Below are 21,828 nucleotides of genomic sequence, written 5' to 3' on the forward strand. Positions count from 1 at the left end.
CATCCTCTTCTCCTCTCTCCGGTCCTCCGAGCCCGGTTTATTTTTCGCAGTATTGACTGCATTTTTAGTTTCCTGCCACTATCCCGCATCTTATTTTCCAGAAAAACATTGATATAGAAAGATATTGTGACCTTATGAATTTACCAGAACAGATATGAGGTATTAGAACAGTGTTACGTCTTCCTTTACATTTTTTTTGCTTATCTACGTGTTATGTATTCATTTCGTAATACAGTGTGCTATCAACATTCTAATCATATGCTTTTTGTTAGACATTTATGGGACCATGTTTTGTAGAAACCAACGTATTACTTAATTAGGCATTTTTTTTGTGATAAATGATCGCAGGGTTTACAGTCGAGAACCTCTCCTTGGCTTTAGTAAAAGCAGTGTACAAGTGGTTATGATTTTAATCCTCATTAAAAAACATGAACTCTCAGGGTATGAGTAACGTATCGTACCACGAGGTTGTAGAGAAAAGGATTTCCAATGCGCTCAGGGAACATATCAAAGACATGGGTTTAGGGTTAGAAAAATGTTAAGTATAGAGGTTTTTTTTAGTAATTAGTATATTTATATGAAAATTAAGCCAAGCTATGGGAACATAGCGCAAGTGTGCATAGCGCAAGTGCACAATGCTTCCATAGATTTGCTTAATTTAACAATTAATAAAACCAATGTTTCTATAGCTTGACTTGGCTTAAGAATACAACAATAGTCAAATTTTATCGATTTTCTTCTTATAGTCAACCCATTTTTACGATATTCGGTGGGTTAAAATGAAGGAAATTTTACTTTTAAATTTTTACCGAAAATATTTCATCGCATACTGTATTGCAGGTTTTTAATTCTAATTTTCACGGATATGAAATTTGATTCGTGTGCTTTATGAGGGTTATGGTGTTGATGATTTTCTGCTTGTCATTTTGACTGCTATGGTTGGGTTAAAGAAAGAAGGCATATTTTATAATTCTAACGGAAAATATTTCCTCTTATCTCGGTATATTAGATTGCAGGATGATCATATTTTTCAATGTTCATTTTCACGAATATGAAATTTGATTCGTGTGCTTTCTGGAGGGAGAGAGATTGACATTATGTCACGCCAGCACTAATGATTAAACCGGCCACCACCTCCCCTCCTTGCCTAAACCAACGCGCCGCCAATATAATTCCACCTTCCCTCCCCCTACCCCTTCCCCGGGCGGCTGCCCTCTCTCTCCCCTCTTTAAGTGATTCGGACTCCCTTGGGATTGCGGGCTGGGGCTAGTGACTTCCGGTCATGCAAGAAAGGCAGCAACTGCTTTATGGATGATTTGATTGGTCTTTGGTCTTCGGAGGAGGAAAATGGGAATGAGCGGGCGGTGGTCGGGGGTTGACGTGGCGGTGCCTCGGCTGAGGAAGTGTTTGTTGGGTGGAATGATGGTTTTCGTACATAGATGTCAAGTAAATTAGTTGCGTTCAATATTCAATACGTAGAAGTCAAAGAAAATTACTAATTTAATTAATATTCATTAATTAGAATTCTAAGGAAATTTATAGCGTAATTAATATTCAATACCCTAATTGACGCTAGTTGTAACTTATTATCCAGGATTATTATTATTCCTTATAATTAACCGGCCTTATTGTTAGCTTTAAATTAGATACCTGCTTTGAGTACTCCCAATTAAGCGTGATCTATTATTTATATAAACTTGTGAAATACAGAATTTCTAGATAAATTACTTCGTTAGTGGTTTATTTTGTGTGTATGTCTATGCATGAAGGAATAGGCACGGTCATTTTTTATGCATCGCATTTTTTAAAGCTTATATAGGCATAGTTGCAATTTTCTTGTCCGTTGGATCAAATAATCGTAGTAAAAAAATAAAGAATTTGCTTCATTATTTACCGGGAAGCCAGCGCTCTTACTGTGACTCCGACTCGACAATTGTTCTAGTATGGATCTGAATGCTAGGACGTTCGCTCAGTAATGATTTTATGTATCCTTACCCTTATCGGCTATCGTGAGAATTACCCGAGCTTAACATACCGGCCTCCGCAGTTCATGGCCAAGTGAACCCTTTGCGGTATGGTCAATAGGTATGGGGTGGGTGGTGAGGAACAAGGAATCGTAATGAAAGGTGGGTGGACGGTTGACGGCGAGGAGAACCGTAGATGAGGAGACGGAGGGAGTGAGGCATCACGGGAAAAGGGTATCGGAGCAATTTATGGAAAGGGGATGAAGGGTGGGGGAAGTAGGGAAGGGAGGCGCTTTGGGAGGGGGAATTGTTCTGGCGTGGGAGGTTTATAAGATTTTTTGATTAATGAAAGCGTCGCAAAGGATTGATTGTGTAGAAGCTTCCAGTGTGGGGATATAATTAGCAAATTGGCCGTGGGGAGGAAAAGCATTGCATTCGTGCCTCGGCCATACATCATAGCTGAGGATGCTTTTTTTATATCTTTTTCCACCTTTTTTCCAGGCCTTTTATTTCGTTATTTCTTATCCCCTCAATCTCCCTTTCTTTCTCTTTCTCTCTCCCTCTCTGATAAATGCGCCTATTAACTCTCACGGTTTTGTGATTCTTGGTCTTCTCCTGCAAGTTTTTTCTTTCTTCCGCAGCTTACTGTGTCGGAGACTCAGAAATTTAGTTTGTTTTTCGGTTTTTGTCGAGTCCATTCTTTGCGAAGTGTGTTTTATTTTGAACAATGGACAAGGAGGTGAGCGGTACCTTGAAAAATTATTGATATTGCGTCTTGAGATAATAGTTTCAGGTATAAAATGTGGTATGTGCGTTTGTCTTAACCTTATGTGAGCCTCGAAAGATGAGATTATACAACAAATTTATAACATAGTACTGAGCACAGAATGAAGAAAGATTATCCGATAGACCTTTAATTTGATCTGTCTGTGGCTATAATCGTAACGACTGCTACATAATGATAAAAGGGTGGCTAATCTTACCTTTGTTGTTAAAGATCGGCATAATTGTCTTGAAATCGTCCTTGAAGCATGTGAACGTGAATGAAGATAAATATTTCTGTTTGCTTTCCTATTTCACCCACAAGTCATCGATATGATAGGATCCTGGATTGAAATTAATTTTATTTAATAATCTTCAATTTTATTTTCTATTATAATTAACTCGAACCCAAAAATGGTACTAGCTAGCTCGTAAAACTTTTTTAGGCGCATTAGGTATTACTTTATTTTATCACGCATCTTTAACGTTCAGTAAAAATGCCACAGATGAGACTGCTTTCTCCGTCAGTAATGAGGCATTCTTAACTGAAAAACAGTCGGGTGTTATAACCAGGACGAATCTCTGGTAAATCCCTCGAAAGAGGGCATCCTCCTGGCGCCTTCATGAATTCATTAACATTTTTTTTGTTAAATATCCAATTTCTCGGGCTACATAATCCATTTCGTCTCTGTCTGGAGCCAAAGATCCAGCCGATATCCAGTAGCCCGAGACGTCAGTTATGAGCGAACGCGGTTATATCCCCAGCAATCTCTTTGGCGAAATTATGAATCCTTCCCAAAAACGCCCTCAGCATTAATTAAAGCATATCTCACCATAGGGGAAACGGACATTAAGGGCGGGGGATGCGGATAAAAGGAATGCGGGCCTTACATATATATATACCACCCCTCCCGATCCCCTCGTCTTCGGCCCACACCACCATCGCAAGAGGGCTAAGAGGCAAACAAAACAAAAAAAAAAAACTACGAAGGCGCTTCTCCAAGATCTCAGCCGCGTGATGTGTAAAAATCGTGGGGCATAAAAAAGATAAGGGAATAAGGCGCATTATATTCCCAATCTACCCCTCCGTTAAATTCCTTCTCTCTTCTTCACTCCACTTTGCTATTTCACTCCGGGAAAGCCGAAAAGAAGTTTTCGTGTGAGAGCAGATATGTGAGAAGGGATATATAGGGGTATTCTGTAGGAGTGTGGGGGAAAACGGTACCGCTCCGAGGACATGGGAAGTAAAGGAGAAGATTGTGCCGGGAGCCCGATTAATCAATGGGATAGCTTAGGAAGAAGAGGGTGGTTCGCCGTAAAAGAGGGGAGGGGTGAGACGGTGGTCTGGGATGTGAGTATGGGGGGAACTGTTTCCAGGGGAAGGGATATAACAACTGGAAAATTAAGAGGTGGAGTATTATGGAGATATGAACGGGGTATGAGCGGAAAGGAAAATATGGCGAAAAAATTCGAACTTAGACGTAGCTAAAAGAGTGAAGTAAGTAGTTAAGTGTAAAGAGTAATCCTGGAGGACTTGAAGATGTGAATATATTGTGCAGGAGTGCAAGTGGTAAATTTTGAGAAAAAAGAAGGACGAAGAAAGTTTAAAAGGATTGCTACTAGGTAGAGGTTGAAGTGTGCAATACATAGGAAAATGCTATTTGCTTGGAAAATCAGTGAAGTCTTGTACGGATTTATCCAAAATATCCATGCACGGAATTAATAAATGTAATGAAATGTTGTGTTCATTGATATTTCTTCGTTAAAAACTCATAAAGTGAGAAATATGTACGAATAATTTCTAAAGCACGAAATTTTGGTAGGTAAAATATATTTTGGTTTGATTTGGTGGTTCCCTACTGCATAATTTTTGGCAATGTATTTTCGTGATTCCCACTTAGTTAAACAGTTATCGACCTCCAAACTTTCTGTGGCAGACTCCGACTATGACTTCACAAGAGAAGTCGGTATTCTGAATCCTATAGATAAACCTGCACTGTTCCTGCACAGAATTGGATTAACAAGCAGCTCTTTCAGGGTAACCGACGTTATTTAAATTTACCACGCATCACTTAGAGACAGTTACATCCAACAATGCTTACAATCTTTGATTGGGCCTTCAAAATTCCTTCGAAAAAAAAACAAGTTACTGCGTAGAAATTACTTTTAAAATATTTTATATATTTTGTATAGGTTATTTAAATTTCTCATTTAGATTAAATTTTAATTTATTAGCAATTATAACTCATCTTTCTTCCCAACTTGTCGAAGGTTTTATTGATAGGCATATGAAATACTTTCATTCTCCTCGATAGTTGAATAGAAATCAGTAGGTATCATCTCTAGGTATCAAAATGGGATTGATGAATCCTAATGTGATATTTAGTTAGGCTATAATTGGCCATGATCTAATAAATTACAATACTTAAATTTCAAATTATTTTACTCTTAAACCAATGCAGTAGTGTCCCCGAGTAGAGCTGCGTGCGACCTTTTGCGTAATTAGGGATACATATCCTAATGTTTCACGTAATATGGCTAATAATGGATGCGCTTGTATCTGAAGTTATAGTAAAATTGGTTTGTTAATAATTAAATAATAAAATTAATTTTTTAATATTTTTAAAATGAAGTTTCAATAAAAATTAATTCACTGTGTATCTGTGTGTTCAGAAACAGGAAGTTTGACGGGGTAGATGGAAAGAAAGGAAGATCGGTGTTAGATTGCAAATTTGTTGATTTATGTGAACGCATTGCGGACTTTTGTTAATAAAATATTCCTTTTGGTACAATTATCCTAGAGTTACATATAGTGGAGCAAAGTAATTTACATATTCAGTATTTTTCATGCATTCCACCTCCTAGCATATGTTAACTAGTATTTCCATATGTTTTTCGACGTAGAACCAAAGAGTGAAAGAACTTTCAAGGGCCAAGTGAGGGAATGAATCAAGTTTGTCAGGGCGACTATAAGAAAAGCTATTCCGGCGAAAATGCTGCCGGAGCGATGGTACAAGTGGGAACTTGGTCGTGCCGGAGATGGGGAAAGGAGAAAGAATATAGTTGCGGCTAGGAAACACTACGCCGACTGGTGTTTTCGGAAGAAAAGTTGAAAGTAGTATATACGGTTGAAGACCTGGAGATAACAGCTTGGTTTTGAGGTGGGAGGACGACGAGTTGCGGAGATCTGGGGTCGTGTTATGTCGGGAAGGGGGTGTGACGGGCAGGGGGTGGTTTTGGTGGGGGGGTTGAAGTGATGCGCTGGGGAAGGAGACGACGGTGTTGGTGTGTGAGGATAAATTGTCGAGCTGGAGAAGGGGCTAATGGAGGGGGATGGGAGGTGTGTGAGACTGGAAAGACTGAGAGTACACAAAAGTTAATTGGATGTGGGAGTAATGGTTGAGGCGAAGGGAGGAGGGGAGGGAAGGACTGGCCGGTGTAGGTGTGGAAGGCATGGGGTGGTCGGTCGTATTAGAGTGGGGATGAGTTTGCTTGGGTTTGTGGTAGGAGTGGATCGCTGTGGAGGGACAAGGATGAGTCGCAGAGTATATAAAGAGTAAGGATGATTTAGGGGCATGATACAATTCCTCGAGACGGGAGTATGGCAAAGTTTTCCTCTCCTTCTCCACGACCCCTCCCCCCACCTATCATCTATCTTTTCTTTTTCTTCGCGCTCTCTTCATCCCGTTATGTTTTTCAGTGCCGACTGCTCGAGGCCTATTGTTGGAAACTTTTAGCGCCGACGGAATTCAATGAGTGGGATCAGAGATTTCTTAGCCCGAGTAAGAGTGGGGTATGATTAAATTCATGGCATTGGCATGTGTAACGTCTCCCGTTGTTGGCATATGTAACGTCTCCCCATTCAGGATTTTTGATAATCATTTATTACCAAGGCTGTGCGGGCTGTCTCTGCTTGTCTAAATTATGGATATAATCTGCACAACATGCTCATTCACTCGTGGGTGTGAAATTTAATTTCGGTTACTTTTGTTTTTTTTTGGTCGCTTTAATCTGGATTTTTTTATATGTTTTGCATATCGCATCAATGATAAATTAAAAGAATCTATAATATCTTATGGTTGTGAAATTTAGTTGCGATTACTTCTATTTTATTGCACGTTTCAGTATGAAATTTTTAATCCGTTTTCCATATCCCATCACGCTGAAAACCATCAGTGATATCTTGAATTTCAACGGGATAAATCTTTTTCATACTTGCAGAAATATTCATTCATCAAATTTCTTTTGATGATTTAACCGATATTCGTGAATATTTAGCTCACTCTTAATTTTTTCGGATTTATTTTTACCAATTCTCTACATTTCGAAGACTAACACTCTTCGTATTTGCAATTATTTTGCAAATATAGAGGAAGATTCATACGATAGCGCGCATGGTCTCTGTTGAAATTTAAAATTAATGGGCCTTTCTCGCATCCGAACGTGTACTTCCTCATCTAGGATTAGTCCATCCTTATTGGAAACAGCGCGATATCGCCACGGTGGGATACATTAAAAGGAAAAAAAAACATTTCATCACGGAAGATATAAAACCGTACCTATGTAGGAGTTTCCCTCTGATATTAAAAAATAAGCTTGATTTTTGAAAAATAACAAAACTCCATGCACTAGGGAACTCACGTCTCTGAGAGAAGCGAGTGTCGAATTTGAAGCAAATATTTCTAATATCTGTGTGTAAAATGTGTAACGCAAAGGAATGCGCGAATTCGTAAAAAATAATAATAATTATAGCAACAATATCGGTATCCCTTGGAGACCTTGGGGCTATTAATGGGAAGGGAAATGTAGGACCTAAAAGGGGTGGGTATGGGGGTGATGTTGCCTATGTGGGATGCATTTAGGGATAAATACACAGACGAGCATAACGCAAGGAGAGTTGGGTGGGTTTTGGTTGGATGGAAGGAGGCAAGGATTTGGAGAGTGGGAAGCATACATAGCTCTCTCCGAAAATCTATCATTCCCTTCGCACTGGCCAAATAGTCCCTCTGCCTCCCTTGAACACACAGAGAGAGACACATGCCCACACTCCAACACACATTCCCTCTCATACACTCACGCATTCCGGTTCTCCGTTTGGAAATATAATCCAGCCTGCCTCTCATCTTCCCTTCTCTCCACAAGCGCGACCACATTCGGAACACACACGAAACCAACACATGTGCTCACAGCGGCTCACGTGGGCGCTCACAATATGTACATACAGGAGAAGAGCCACAAACGCGTCGATGCAAACAACAGTCCAACACTCGCCCTCAAGTCCACCCCGCCCTGCCTACTCCAATTCTCCCCGATAAACCCCTTCATCTTTGTAGCGTGCCGATGGTATGAGAGGTCTCTTACGTTGCCAAAACTGAAATATGTAGAGAGTACATGGCGTTATAATATTTATATGAATTAGTCTTATAATCTGTCTTTAAAAAATGAACATAATGAAAGTACTTGTGTATTTCCACACTTCTTTGTTTCTACCGATCCAGATTTAGGCAACATGAAAATGGCATTATGTGCCCAAACCTGGGTCGGTAGGAATAAAATAAGTGTGGATATAGTCAAACACTTCCATTATGTTAAATATTAAAGATATTCCAGTGATCTTCGTATGAAATCGCTTTAAGCTTGACGTGGAGGAAATGCAATATATCTATGATAAAATATTAATAACAGTGGTAATTTCCATCTTTCGAGGGAATTGGCATAGAAAATAACATAATAGTGCCGAAACCATGGTCGGTAGGTGACACATATATTAAATTTTGGAAATATTTTGTTTTTTGTTTTATCGTGGAGATATAGAGAGTATGTAGCGTTACAAAATTTATGTGAATGAACATAATAGACTGTATCAAAAAAGAACGCAATGCACTAGTCGTTTCTTGTAGTTCAATTATTTGTCATATTTTAGTTCTGTAAATGAGTGGTACGAATGACATAATAATAATTGGAATTTCAATCTTAAATTTTATCTCCAGATATTTTGGTATTTTTCACATCGAATGCCATGTACTCCCTGTGTAATCAATGTTTTAGCGCAGTAAGTGCTAAAATATTGTTTAAGATCTTCCAATTTTTCTCTCCACATCCAATAAGGAACTATATTTTATCAAATTAATTCCTTCGAGCATTAGGTCATCTAAGAGCAACTTGAATTTAATGAGTGGTTAATGAATTTTACTTACCGCATACAATTACTTGGAATAAGAAATTGGATTCAAATTAACGTAGGTTTTTGACGACATACATATGCTGCCTTATGGGTGAAAATAATGAGATATTTAACCTTTAATCTTTTCCCAGTTCCCTTTATTTTCCAAAGCAGAATTTAGGTTGATTAGATTCCGAAAAGGGGAGGAGAATGAGAGGAAGAATATGAAATATCCGTGGCATAAATTACCTCCTCGTAAGAGGTGATGACGAGAGCACCGCCATCGCTTCGTAATAAACAATCGGTGACTTCTGTCGAACCTCTAAATACGGAGGAAAATATCTATGTTTAAAAAGTATGGATTGTAATCATTCTTTCAACATGAAAAAGTTATTGCCGCGCGATCAATAGCAAATAATAAAGTTATCTTAGCCAATCACGCCATCTAAGCTACCCCTTCATTACCTAGCTTAAAATTCTCTCCATCTTTGTTTCATTGCAGTAAATAGATATTTATGGGCTAACCTCCTAGGTCAGTTTTCAAATATGAATAACTAACTCTTGTGAGGGAAAACAACTTGTCGAAAAATTGAAGATTTTATGCCAATTGAAATTTTGAGTAAACAAAGCAATATTTTGAACGCGTCAAATGTTCAATAAAGAATCACCTCATTCAATACAAGAATTCACCGTTCCATTAACGATTCAACTTGATGCGATGCAGTTGCGATAAATCGCGTATCGGCGACGATGCGATCTCAGTGGTCTTACTCTCAGCCGTGGATGTGCGAACACCCCCATCCCTTTTTCTCCTCCATTTCCTTTCTTCCTCCCCACCCTACCCCGTATCCTCAGTCACCCTTTCGGCCGACCCTCCACCACCACCACCTCCCTCATTTATTCCCTCCACACTGTCGCAATTAACGCCGTCGCCGGCGCACCTTCACACCCCCCGACATAACCGAGCTATCCTCACCCCTCCGCTGCAAACCAACACATGCACACGCACCGGGAGGAAGAGCGACCGTTGGGCTGGCACTGACAACGTGACCCGTGCACATATCCTATTCCGTTCACTCCCTTCCTCCTCTCGCTCTGCTCACCTTCGCGTCCGTCCTCCTCCTGTTTAAGCCACCCCCACCCATCGCATCTCTGTGTGCATCGGTCCTGCGCGCATGTACCAATTCCTCGTCCCACATAACCGAATCCAATTCGCGCTCCTCTGTCTCTCTCCGCGATTTTGCTCCCCATCTTCGGAGCGGAGATTTTTGCGTCTATAGTGGCGAGAGCGATTTTGGAAGCTTCTCTAGGAATCCATTGATACATTTATTCATGTAAGGTAACAATGTTAGGTTTAACAATGCTAACATTATGATCATAATGGCCCTTCATCATGATCATAAGGTTCAACATCAAATTCATCTATTACGAATTATCTTTACAAGTGTGGCGATAGCAAAATAACTTCTACAGGTGATAGATAGTAGAGAACTCCTCGTCTAACATAACCGAATACAATTCGCCCCATCTTGGGAGCAGAGATTTTTGCGTCCATTGTGGCGGGAGAAATTTTGAAAGCTTTTCTGGGAATCCATTGATAAATATTTATGTAATTAGGTTATTCTTTGGCGGAATTAAATTGGTCTTCCGAAGAGCTTTTATTAAAACACTACCACGGTTTAGACGGTTTTGGTCATCGTCTGGTCTGGACCATTCTGTGGGAAAACAAAGTTATATTTATTCATGCTAAACGTTCAGAAAATTCCACAAAGTATCGCTGGAAAACACCAACTTAATTGGGGTATTTGCACTCAAAATTGCTAACATTATGATCCTTCTCCATCGTAAAAGATGCATCAGCACCTCTGGTTTCCCGATAGAAATATTCTGTTAGGACGACGTGACCCGGAAAAAGGAGATGCTCATTACGTTGACTGCATAATATTTCCACGGCCTTGGCGTATCTTTGGGTTATAGGTCGATTTGTGTTGACGTTTATCAAAAGCTATCATTTACAAATGGTATCTTGCGAAGGATCCATCGCCTCCTCAAAATCGCATCTATGATGAATAACCTCCACAAGTGTATAAGTAATAGATTTTCCTTTCGGGGTAAAAATAACCTTTATCCATTATTTTTCACATATTTTGAAGCCCATATTTAATTAACGTTGCTCTGAACTCTGCGGAAAAATTAAATAATACTCTTTCGAATCTTCCTACCTTTTTAAGTTCTGAGGATTTGTTTACGTTGTGGAATAATTTTAAATTATCTATCTTTATTTGTATCCATATTTGTGGCATCCATGCCAAGTCAATTCATTCACATCTATTGCATGAACATAATTTCCTTCAAAAGGAAGGTAGTATATTGGAGTAGTATTTGTTGCTTGCGAAGCGTCTATGACTGAGGTCGTTACCACCACTTGTAAATTAGAGTAAACTATGGTACTTTCTGATTTTCTTTTTCGCTAATCGGTGATTACGATGGCAGACAACTATTAGAGATATGATGTGCTTGACTTTGGTCCAATTTTGACCCCTCTAAGTCTACTCGACAGACCTTTTTATAAATAATCATTTCCCTTCAGTACTTTTATTTTGATAAACATTTCATACTTTCTGTTTTCTATAATTTCACAGGAATCAATTACGTTAAAACTTCTCAGGCTTTGAGGCTGGTGCTAGCGTAATAATGAACACAATAGGTATATAGGGAGGAAGCTTTCATGAAGAATTCTTAATGAAGGACTATGTCAGTCATGGCATGTTTATAATGCTCGAAGAATAAAAAAGCAGCTTTAAATATTGATCAAATCCGTCAAGGGTTTTATGGCAACTCCATTACGCCGACTTGCCTCCCTGAAAAAAAAAATGATAATGTTACCCATTATTAATGTTACTTAATTAAAGTTATCACCTTTTCTTGTGGAAATTATGGTATTAATTTTTCAAAAAAGTATGTGGTAAAATATGACCCTTTCATCTCTGAATTGTCGTTAAGCAACTGTTAAATTGGATAGTAGTTATCATAAAATATTTGCAATTTCGCTGATTGTTGCAGGAGCTTGTTGAATTAGGTCTTTAGCGAGAATTTTTTTCAGTGAGCATTACTTACTCCATTACGGATCAATTGAAATCTATAGACCTTTAACTCAAAGAGTCGTACTACTTTATTATATGGTGCTGCCTTTTGTAAGAAATTAATAAACTTCAATTGCGGTAAGCGTTCTAGCTTCCTTCCATTTACGCATATCCGATGAATGTTCCGTATTCATGGAAATACTACTGAGAGAGCGAGACAGTCAGAATTTCGGTAGCTCATCGTTTTGCTTGTGTTAGAAGACTGTATTGAAAATTAGGTAATTCCCATGTGGTATCTACATGTGATCTAGAGGGTAATTTGCAACTTATTTTCCCATTTGTATGAAGTAGTGGCTCTTTAAACTGTACTAAATTCCTGAGTTATTTGTTGAGTCAGCGTAATTTTTTCGTCCGGTTGAGTAACCAAGATCCGATTGTGTAGAAGATTATAGGTGCATAATAAGATGATTATATATTGCAGGGCTTTCTTCCTTCCATACATACTCTTACCTATTCGGTTCCCAATCCATACGGTATAAAGTCGCTTTCCGAATTCTCACGGCCGCTCACCCTCCCCCTTGGATCACTCTAGGGCACTACACCTACGCAAGGCACAGAGCATTCCGACTATTAACCTGGTGGGAATTCTTCTGAGGACTGAAATGCCTTATTGCCTAATGGCATACGCATGGCTATGGAGGTTGCGAGGCTAGGTTGCGGAAAAAGAGAATAATGTTAACAAAATTTTCTAAATTCTTTGACGACTTACGTAATTGTCAGTTACGAATATTTCGAGAGTCCAAATTCACACGTACGTCTACAGCTTCACTTAGTACGATACGAGAATAGTAAGCAAGCTTCCAATGCCTGTAGTATGGTTTGTCCGGTGATACGGGAACTGGGCGAAGTGATATCGTTAAAAAATTTCTCATATTGATAAGGGAAGAAGGTAAATATTCTTAATGACATTTCATGGCTGAGCGATGACATTATTATTTTACGTAAATTCTGCAATTACAGTAATTCTGGTGAATCGCCATTTTCGTCTTACGTCATTCACTTTGCTTTTTGTCTGTCTTTTCATGGAATAATCAACCCACCTTCACCAATGCACATACCATAGGTACACACCGAAATTTCACGGTTCCACCTCCTCCGCCATGGGTCACTACAGAGCACAACACCGCCGCACGTAGGGCTGCAAAAGTCCTCGCTTTCCGCTTCCCCTACCTATCTCTCCGGCCGACCCCGTCAATTTTTTTGGATGGGTCTATCCTCTCGCGCACGGCTGACGTCAAATGCAAAATCCTGACCGCCCGTGACTCGACCGCTTCACCTGATGAACCCCCTTAACCCTTTCCGTGACCCCTTTGCTCCGCCATACACAGCCCGCCTTCCGCACCAAAGCCAAGCCAAGCACCTACACACTCCCTGGCTCCTTTCTCTCTCCCGTTTTGTCCCTTGCCGCACCCCATGTGCCATTGTTGGCCTTTTGGGTCGGCTGCCTGTCCAATGTGCTCATCCTACGCCGTCATTGTTGCGACCGCCTTTTCGTAATCTCATGCCTATGGACCCAAATTGTGTAACGAACACCTCATTATTCCAATGCGACCGAGAAAAAGTACGCCCTGCCAGTGTAAATATCCAATTTTAATATTTGCCGGCCTCGGTGGCGGCGGGGTAACGTTCTCGCCTGCCAAACAAGAGGTCGCGGGTTCGAATCCCGCCTGGGTTAGGTTTCCCCGGTCCAGGGCATGGTTGTTTGTGTACGTTTACTTGTTACATTTGTTGAACATCCCGGTGTGAAATGGCCAATAAGAGCTGTATCCGGTGGTTTGAAAAAAAAAATATAAAAAAAAATAAAATAAAAATATAAACCAAGAATGAAGTTCGCTATGAAACCGGTCAACGATAAAAATAATCCATCGATCCTAGTTACTGTTTTTAATTATAAAACAAGTGACTTTGTACGCAGTCATGCACGCGGGTACAGAGCCAATTATACCACCAAGCAGTCTTCTCAGAGTAAACTTCAGGATGGCTTCTACCGAAAAATTCTAGACGCCTGACCGGCAATGGGGAGATATGGGTTCGAATGCTGGTGATGCCAAATATTTTTTTATCGCGAACTTCATCCTTGGTGTACATAACTTTGCACCCAAGTGCGTGATTGTGTGCAAAGTCACTTGTTTCATGCAGCGCTTTTCATTTTAAAATGTGTTCGGTATCGGCAGAGAAAAGAAAATCAGTGACTTGATGTTACGATTTTTTATCGTTGACTGCTTGATATAGGGTAGGATCAGCATGGACCGTTGAGGATCGGAGAACGAGTGAAGTCGTGAGAAAAAAATTACAGCGATAGAAACCCATTATACACGATCACCATGAAAATGAAGGAATTATTGTTTTACTAAGAATTTTTGTTTACAATTGTAAATTTTTCGCCATTTTTTATTTAAAGAGAGTCTACTTGACTATTTCCAAGTGTAATTTTGTTTCCTGACGATCTTGTTTGTAGTATCGAAGTACCTAAGCCAAGGTTGGTTAAGTAAGAACTAGAAGCAACTCAAACAGAATGATTTATAACGCTCTTTCGATGAAACATTTCCATCAATTTACGCCCTCTACATTATTTGAACTAACTTTTTTTACCTACTATTATTCATATTAATGTTGAAAAATAATTTATAAACATTATCGATAATAATGCAGACATTTGTGATTGTAGAATTCATGACACATTGTCTTTTAACACTAGAACCGCGGACTTTTTCGTATACCTAGAACCGCGGAGGGGGTCATTTTGACCCCTCGTCTTTTCTTGCCATATTTTTAGTATTTTGGGTTTCTTTTGGATACTGCACTATGTGAAATGAATTATCTGAGATTTACAATGAAATTTGAATGATATGTGGGCGGTATAAGCGCTAGATAGGCTACCCGCCTTGCACAAATAATGCGTTTTTCACATTTTTACTATATGTTCGGCTGAGGATGGGGGAAAAATGTAAATTTATTTAAGAAAAAAGAAACACTTTTATTGGTGCAGAGAAACATACAGTAATGAAGAATGTCTAGTCAAGCTCCAAGTTCCTTGCTCCGTACGTGCATACAAAACTGCAATGAAAGCTTCCAGTTCATCCATAGATACCGACCAGTCCTTCTCCCCACTTTCTTCACGAGCCCGATTTTCCGTACACATCTTCATGTGCTTCAGCATAGTTGGAGTTATCACCAAATCCCATGCTGAGCGAACATCACCCTCAGTGAAGAAGAAGATTGAAGACTAGCACGCCCCCGGCGAGAACCACCTCGTCCTCGTACCTGGCCACGAGGAGCGGCAGCAGCAGACTCAAGCGGCTCGTCGTCTTCAGCAGGTGCGACTACAGCATCGCCACCCCCACGTCCTCGATGGCCCCGAGCACCACGTCAGAGGCCCTGGGCAGTTCCAGGGCGACCCCGTCCCTCGAGCAGGAACTGTGGACGCGACTTGGTCCACGGGAGGCTGTATTTGGGGACCACGTCCACGTCGTAGAGTGCGGGTGGTTGGCGGCTGATAGGGAACGTACTCCTCACCTTCATTACCTGTACCAAACAAAATAAATGCTTTATGAAATAGATTTGTAACAATTATCAAAGAATGCGAGTAAAATAAAAATAGGAAACTTACCAGTGTCTTCGCTTGAATCTTCAGTCAAGGACTCTTCACTGTCTTCTTCGGCGTCAACGCCGCCGTCATACACTACAACAGGATCATCCTCCGCCTCAGAGCAATCCTCAGGCACATCCTGAAGTTGCTCGAGAATACGAACGACCTTGTCTGCGGTGTATCCCTTTGACCGACGCATCGCTGGGCGTTGAATGGAGTATCACCCTTGAAACGGTATTGCCCTTCGTTCAGCGCTGAGCGATGCAGCGCAACAATCGAACGGGCGAGACGAACTACCGCGCAAACTGATGAATTCGGGTGAATTGCGAAGTATTACATTGTAATTCATGTAATTGAGCTGGCGACTACAATGACGCCACACTGGTAGGGGAGGCACGGTAGGAGAAGGAAGGAGCCTTGAGTGGGGGTAGCCGAGGAAACGGGGGTGCCCGGAAATTTTCGCGTAGATCAATTTCTACGCGGCTCGACTCTCACATTCTTTCAGGCGTCCGCTGGGCAGGTTGCCTTTATCTGCGGCCTAATAAGAAACGACAGAGGTAATCCATGCCATTCCCATACATTCGACCTTCGAAAATAACGCTTGCGGTGAATTTCTGCTGCGAAAATATAAAGTTCGGGAACGACAACAGAGCAGGGGTCAAAATGACCCCTACCGCGGTTCTAGGTATATTGTTGTCTAGTGTTCACAAAAATAGTCCTAGAGCGTCGGAATTTTGCACGAATACGCCTTTCTAAAATTCATTAAAAGTCAGAAAATGTCAGGTTTGTGAAAAAAAAATTAGGTGTGAAATATACATGTTGAAAATCGTAAGGGGTCAATTTGACCCCCTCCGCGGTTCTAGTGTTAATAGAAAGCGAGAGTACCAAAGGGAGAAAATCATTTATCCTAACCGCCCGGCAGTGACAGTTTTCTCTTTGTTCTTGCTGTAAAACATTGATTGCGATCCTTTGAAGAACTAAAAAGTTATCATCATTGATCTCATTAGCATTAGTTGATTGCATGATCAAAATATTACCCTTCGATCATCTTAGTTAAATGGAGGTTCGTATCACTATGAATCACCCACATATCACTGGTATCATTATTGATTCGATACGAGCTTCCATCATTATTCCTTCCAAAATTCGAAATTCATAACTTCTTTTTCGCGCGGCTTCGTTAGTTGTATTTTTTTTCGTCCTATCGGGATGGATCTGAGGCTTGCTCAAGGGCTCAGCGGATTTAAATACACGAGCACGTACCTTCCTATATATATTTTTTTTCCGGAAGACCCTAAGCAGAATGCCTTTTATGCGCCCGACCAGAGTGTTTTCGACCGACCGGCAGAGATATATATATATTTTTTTCTTTTTACTCTTCATGCATCCCTACTCCCTAATTCTCTTTGTTTTTTCTCTGCACATCCAATCGCCGCACAAAATCCATGCTCGCTTCGCGATGAACGCATGAGGAAAGGGAGAGAAAGAAAATACATATATATATATCCGCATACATGCATATAAAACCTCGGACATGAAATGAAAAAAAAAACGGAATTCGGGAACTAACCGAAAACAAAAAAAATACATCGGACAGGTGTCGCAATCGAGAACTCACGGACAATCGTTGACCAAAAAAAAATATTAACCTATACCCCTTTCCTCGTGCTTTTTCCCCCTACCCATTCTTTACCCATTCCTCCCGTGCAATCGGAACGACGACGAACTGAACCACCCCTCTAAAATTCCCACCCCCCTCTTTCTCTTAACATCTCTCCGTCTCATCCTACTGCTGGACCCTCTGTCAAATCCCTCCCCCCCTGAACCCGTCTCTCTCTCTCCCAGGATTTCTCCACCGACCCCTCTCCTACTATGTCCCCCGCGACGTGATCCGAAATGGAACAGGAGTTACGGGTGCTATTCGGGCGTCCGCCGAGAGTGTGGATGCAGATAGGGAAGGCATTAGCGTTCGTTCATGGCGTTTGGCGGGGAGGAGGAAGAGTGAAGGAGGGGGAGGTTGGACGGAGTTAGAGCCCTGGAGAGACTTCGGATTGAGGGCTATGTGTGCGAGAGTTGTATGTGTTAGAGGGGGTAGTCTGGGTTTGGCCGCCGTCAGATGCCGCCACCTCCTCCACCTCTTTCCCCCCATTTGACCAGGTCGGTTGCTACACAGAGAGAGAGAGAAGCAACGGGGCGAGCTATGGCGACGCCAAAGGATTAAATGGCAGCCGGAGCCGTAGCAGATGAGAAGGCGTCCAGTGTGCGAGTTCGGGGTGTGGGTTGGTCATAGGTTTGTTACGCCGCAGCGGGATGGAGGTTGCTGTATGCACGTTGAGGGTTGGGGAAGAATCTAATGCATGGTAGGAGTGCACTAACGGCCTCGCGTCGGCAAAGCGAGGCGCGAACCCAAAGCTGGGCTAGATTATTCCCTCGCATTTACGTAGTTTACTTGGCACCGGCCGCGTCCGAGCTGCATTCTCCTATAAACCTACACTCCTCCCTCGAACGCTATAACTGATCATGGCTTTGGGTTTTTTTCCTCTCTACCTCTGTCTCTACCCTTTGACTACCATCTTATAAGGGCGTGAAATCACCTAATTCTACACGCATTTTCTCCTTTCTAGATTCCTGGCAGTCGAAATTTATAATCGTTACCACTATGATACCAATATAAACGCCATTGTTTGCTAATAATAAGGTAAAATCAATGGAAATTCTTATTTTTAAATGGTTAGTTGAAAATTGCATCTTTTCCATAAAGGCACAACATAGCTTATTTTGTAGCTACGATTTTCTACAAATTAATATATTTTTATATCATAGAATTTAATATATTCTTAATATATTTTTCTTCTATCCTAATTATATTTGATGCGTTTCCATGGAAGGCAGCATAGGAATTTTGCTTTAATCTAAATTTTCTTTTTCCGTAAATAACAAATATTCCATATAAACTCAGAGTATTCCTCAATAAAATTACTTATTTATTAACGCGTTTAATTATCTTAAGAAATACAACAGTAATTTCATAAATATGAAGAGAATAAATTCGAAGAGGATTCATTAAGTTCACATTTTTGAATTCTCAGTACCAATCTTATCGTAGCTTTCTTAGCTAGTATAACTAGTGTTATTTTCCACATTTTACTGGTAAAAAAATCATCTCCAAACTACATTCACTTCCGCACCAGCGCCTATGCTCCCTGGGTCACGGCACTAATGATAGCTTTATACATTTTTTCCCCTCACTTCACCCGTTGACCTCATTAAAGGATTCAGAATATCCTAGTCATTCTCAAGTTACACTATGATTCCACGATTTCATATTAACATTCACTTTAGATGTTGTTATTTATAGTTCATCGTTACATCAAGAGAATTGTAGGCATGAAATTATTTTTCTATAGGTGAGGGACATTGCCAGGAAGAGAAATTTAATAATTACTCGGGAAAAATGTCACACCTCATAAGTTTAGTGAGAACAAAAAATATTAGAAGGAAATGTATCTTTCTCTCCCACACCACGTGAAACTGGAAATACAAATACTTACTAAATGCGTATTTACCGTTTTCAACACATAAAAAGTTCTCAAATGCTTTGGTAAAAATCAGATAGACCCTGTAATGTTGGTTTGGATACCTTTTAAACACTTCTAAGCATCCCTCTTCTTTCTTGTTTCACATTATTTTCAACTTTATTGTATCTTTGATGAATTCCATAGTAAAATTGAATAATAGCTTTACTAATTGGTTCGTGTAAATTGGATACTTATCTCTTACTGTGTAATAGCGTCATTTTCATTTACGTATTAATCATTTGAGCAGGGTGAGAAAAATACGTAAAAGTATTCTGCTCATATATTCGGTTTGTATCGTGACTGATTATTGATCCAGACAAGAAAGATTTTATCATGTCGTCTTAAAACTAGAGTCAAAACAAATTTAGTATGTCAACACTTCCTCATTTTTATCTTGTGCTATATAATTTTATATTTTAATCTTAAATGGTTGTAAAACAAAATGCTTCTGGGTAAATGTGAATTTATGGCAGAAATATGATAAGAAAGTAATCAATCTACTGTAGGGGATACAGCTTGAGTGCAATTAATGTACGTGACAATATCTCTGAGTGAGATTCAACAGATTACATTAGTGGAAAAGTTATTTATTGAATGATGTTTTTTAAATCCGATTACAAGGCATTTCGGCCAATAATTGGATAATATTTTAGAATAGTGAGGTGACATGATTTGAGAAAATAACCTGAGCACATGACTACATTCCAATATTACAAGTGTGGGTGTATATATATAATATGAAATTATACAATCAGGGAAAATATTTATGCTTACCAAGTGTCGGTGATTTTTTGTCGTTTTACCCGTCCCTACTTCTAATATAGGATTGCAGGTATGCAATCAGATTATTTTCTCAGACCAATTATTTACATTACATTTCCATTGCTCGCGGTTGATTCACAGATTTGTCAGACACTTGGAAATACCCAGTAATTAAAATCACGATTTCAATCGATACTAAGAAAATGCACAAGCATATGGAATAGGTATTCTGATGAAATTGGAGAAATAGAATTGATAAATATATATTTTAAGCTTCTAGTATCACGTAGAATATATATATCATATATTTCATTCGCGCACAACTCTCACTCTCACACAGATACAGCCGTTGAAGCCTTTGACTCAGGATTAGATTTTTCATAATTACTAAGCAGAAGTAGGCATTATATGTTTTAATGGCTAAACACTTACATTTGAGTTTCAAAATCATCACTTGCCTTTAGAGAAATATAAAGACGTAGTATAACTCATTTAATATTTCTACCTGAAGGATGGTTGGATAGGTAACATTTCAGTTCACCACGGACTAATCTACAGGCTGTGAATTCTATGAACACAGTCTATTGGTTCCTTTATATGGGCCACCTCGCACTGTAAGGATTTTTGCCTTGTGGAGTTGTATGGCTGCAATAGGTGTGGGTCCAGTTAAGACAATTTAACAATTTAATAACGTTACCTATGTCATTTTCAGAAAGACGTTGTAAAAGTTAGAATTAGAAAGTTTCCCTTAGTAATTTAATTAATAAAGTAAGTAGTAATTTCAGTAATTAGATTAATAAATCTCTAACATTTAAGTTAGATCTCTAACATTTAAGGCCAAATCATGTTCATTTATGTATTTATTTACACACCTTCGAAAACAGCATTATTCCGCCTTTACATCGGTTAAAAAAAAACATTCAAGAATAAAACGTGCACAAACATCCATGCCCTGGATGAGGATTACTTACCCAGGCGGGATTAGAACCCGCGACCTTTGGTTTGGCAGGCGATGACTTCACCCCGCCGCCACTGTGGCCAGCAAATTTGTTTCTCAGAGGTTTAAATGTAATCTCTTGTTTCTCTTCATTGTCTTCTTTCTCTCCCTGCACTAATCTCTATGTTTAAATCGCGGCCTAAGGACCCTTCATTTCTCCCTCCAACCTTCTTACCTACCTCCGTGCAATCATCTTCCTACATACTTCACACACAATGACACCAACCCCGTCGCCCCTCTCCGCGGATTGGGACCAGCTGCATTTGAGACGGTTCCCCAATAAACGTGGCCAATCAATCAATCATCCGCCGCTGATTTCCTACGGTCCGTGACCTCTCCCTTCGCCCATCGGAGAAAAGCTTTTGTTCTTTCCCAATCGCCTTTGGAAAAAGCACTCCCTCGCGAAACTTTTTATTATTTTCCCTCGACCAACCCTCCACTCGTTCTAACGCTACACACCCTCGCTCGTTTTCCCATCGCCTTCCTTCCCCGGTCCAGCTGCCGATGTTTGGAAGTGGAAATTGCTGAGGCCCTGGGTTAATTGTTCTCGCCGATGCTCGGATGGGGTAGATCAATAATAAGAGAGGGAGGTGATGAGCGAGGAAGTTGGGGTATGTATCATTTAGGAGGGGGGACGCTGTATCCCCGATTGGACAAGGGTTGGGGGGACTAGTTCCGTAAGGGGTAGGTACAGTCGGGGTGGTAGGGTTATAGGTCCAATGGAGGAGACTGGAGACGTTATCATAATATCAATGGGGAATGAAATTCCATCCATCTGGCACCATGGAGGGGGTGGGTGGAGAAGAGCTTGTGTAGATTTCGCGGTGGGACGACCACGGTTCAATTTTCTCCACATCCTGTTCGCTTGGG

The 21,828-nt window shown here is 40.2% G+C and overlaps 1 protein-coding gene across 1 annotated transcript; it reads right to left on the bottom strand.

The window, feature by feature from the left end:
- Nucleotides 1–15,265: 15,265 nt before the first annotated feature.
- LOC124163863 lies at nt 15,266–16,308 on the bottom strand. The gene is made up of 2 exons (XM_046540970.1): nt 15,643–16,308; nt 15,266–15,557 (listed from the first exon to the last, which is right to left on the bottom strand). Exons 1-2 carry the CDS (start codon nt 15,818–15,820, stop codon nt 15,343–15,345), a joined length of 393 nt encoding a protein of 130 aa, XP_046396926.1. The 5' UTR covers nt 15,821–16,308; the 3' UTR covers nt 15,266–15,342.
- Between the last annotated feature and the right edge of the window lie 5,520 nt (nt 16,309–21,828).

Source organism: Ischnura elegans, chromosome 8, assembly GCF_921293095.1.
Source record: "Ischnura elegans chromosome 8, ioIscEleg1.1, whole genome shotgun sequence".
In the NCBI taxonomy this organism is placed as follows: Eukaryota; Metazoa; Arthropoda; class Insecta; order Odonata; family Coenagrionidae; genus Ischnura; species Ischnura elegans.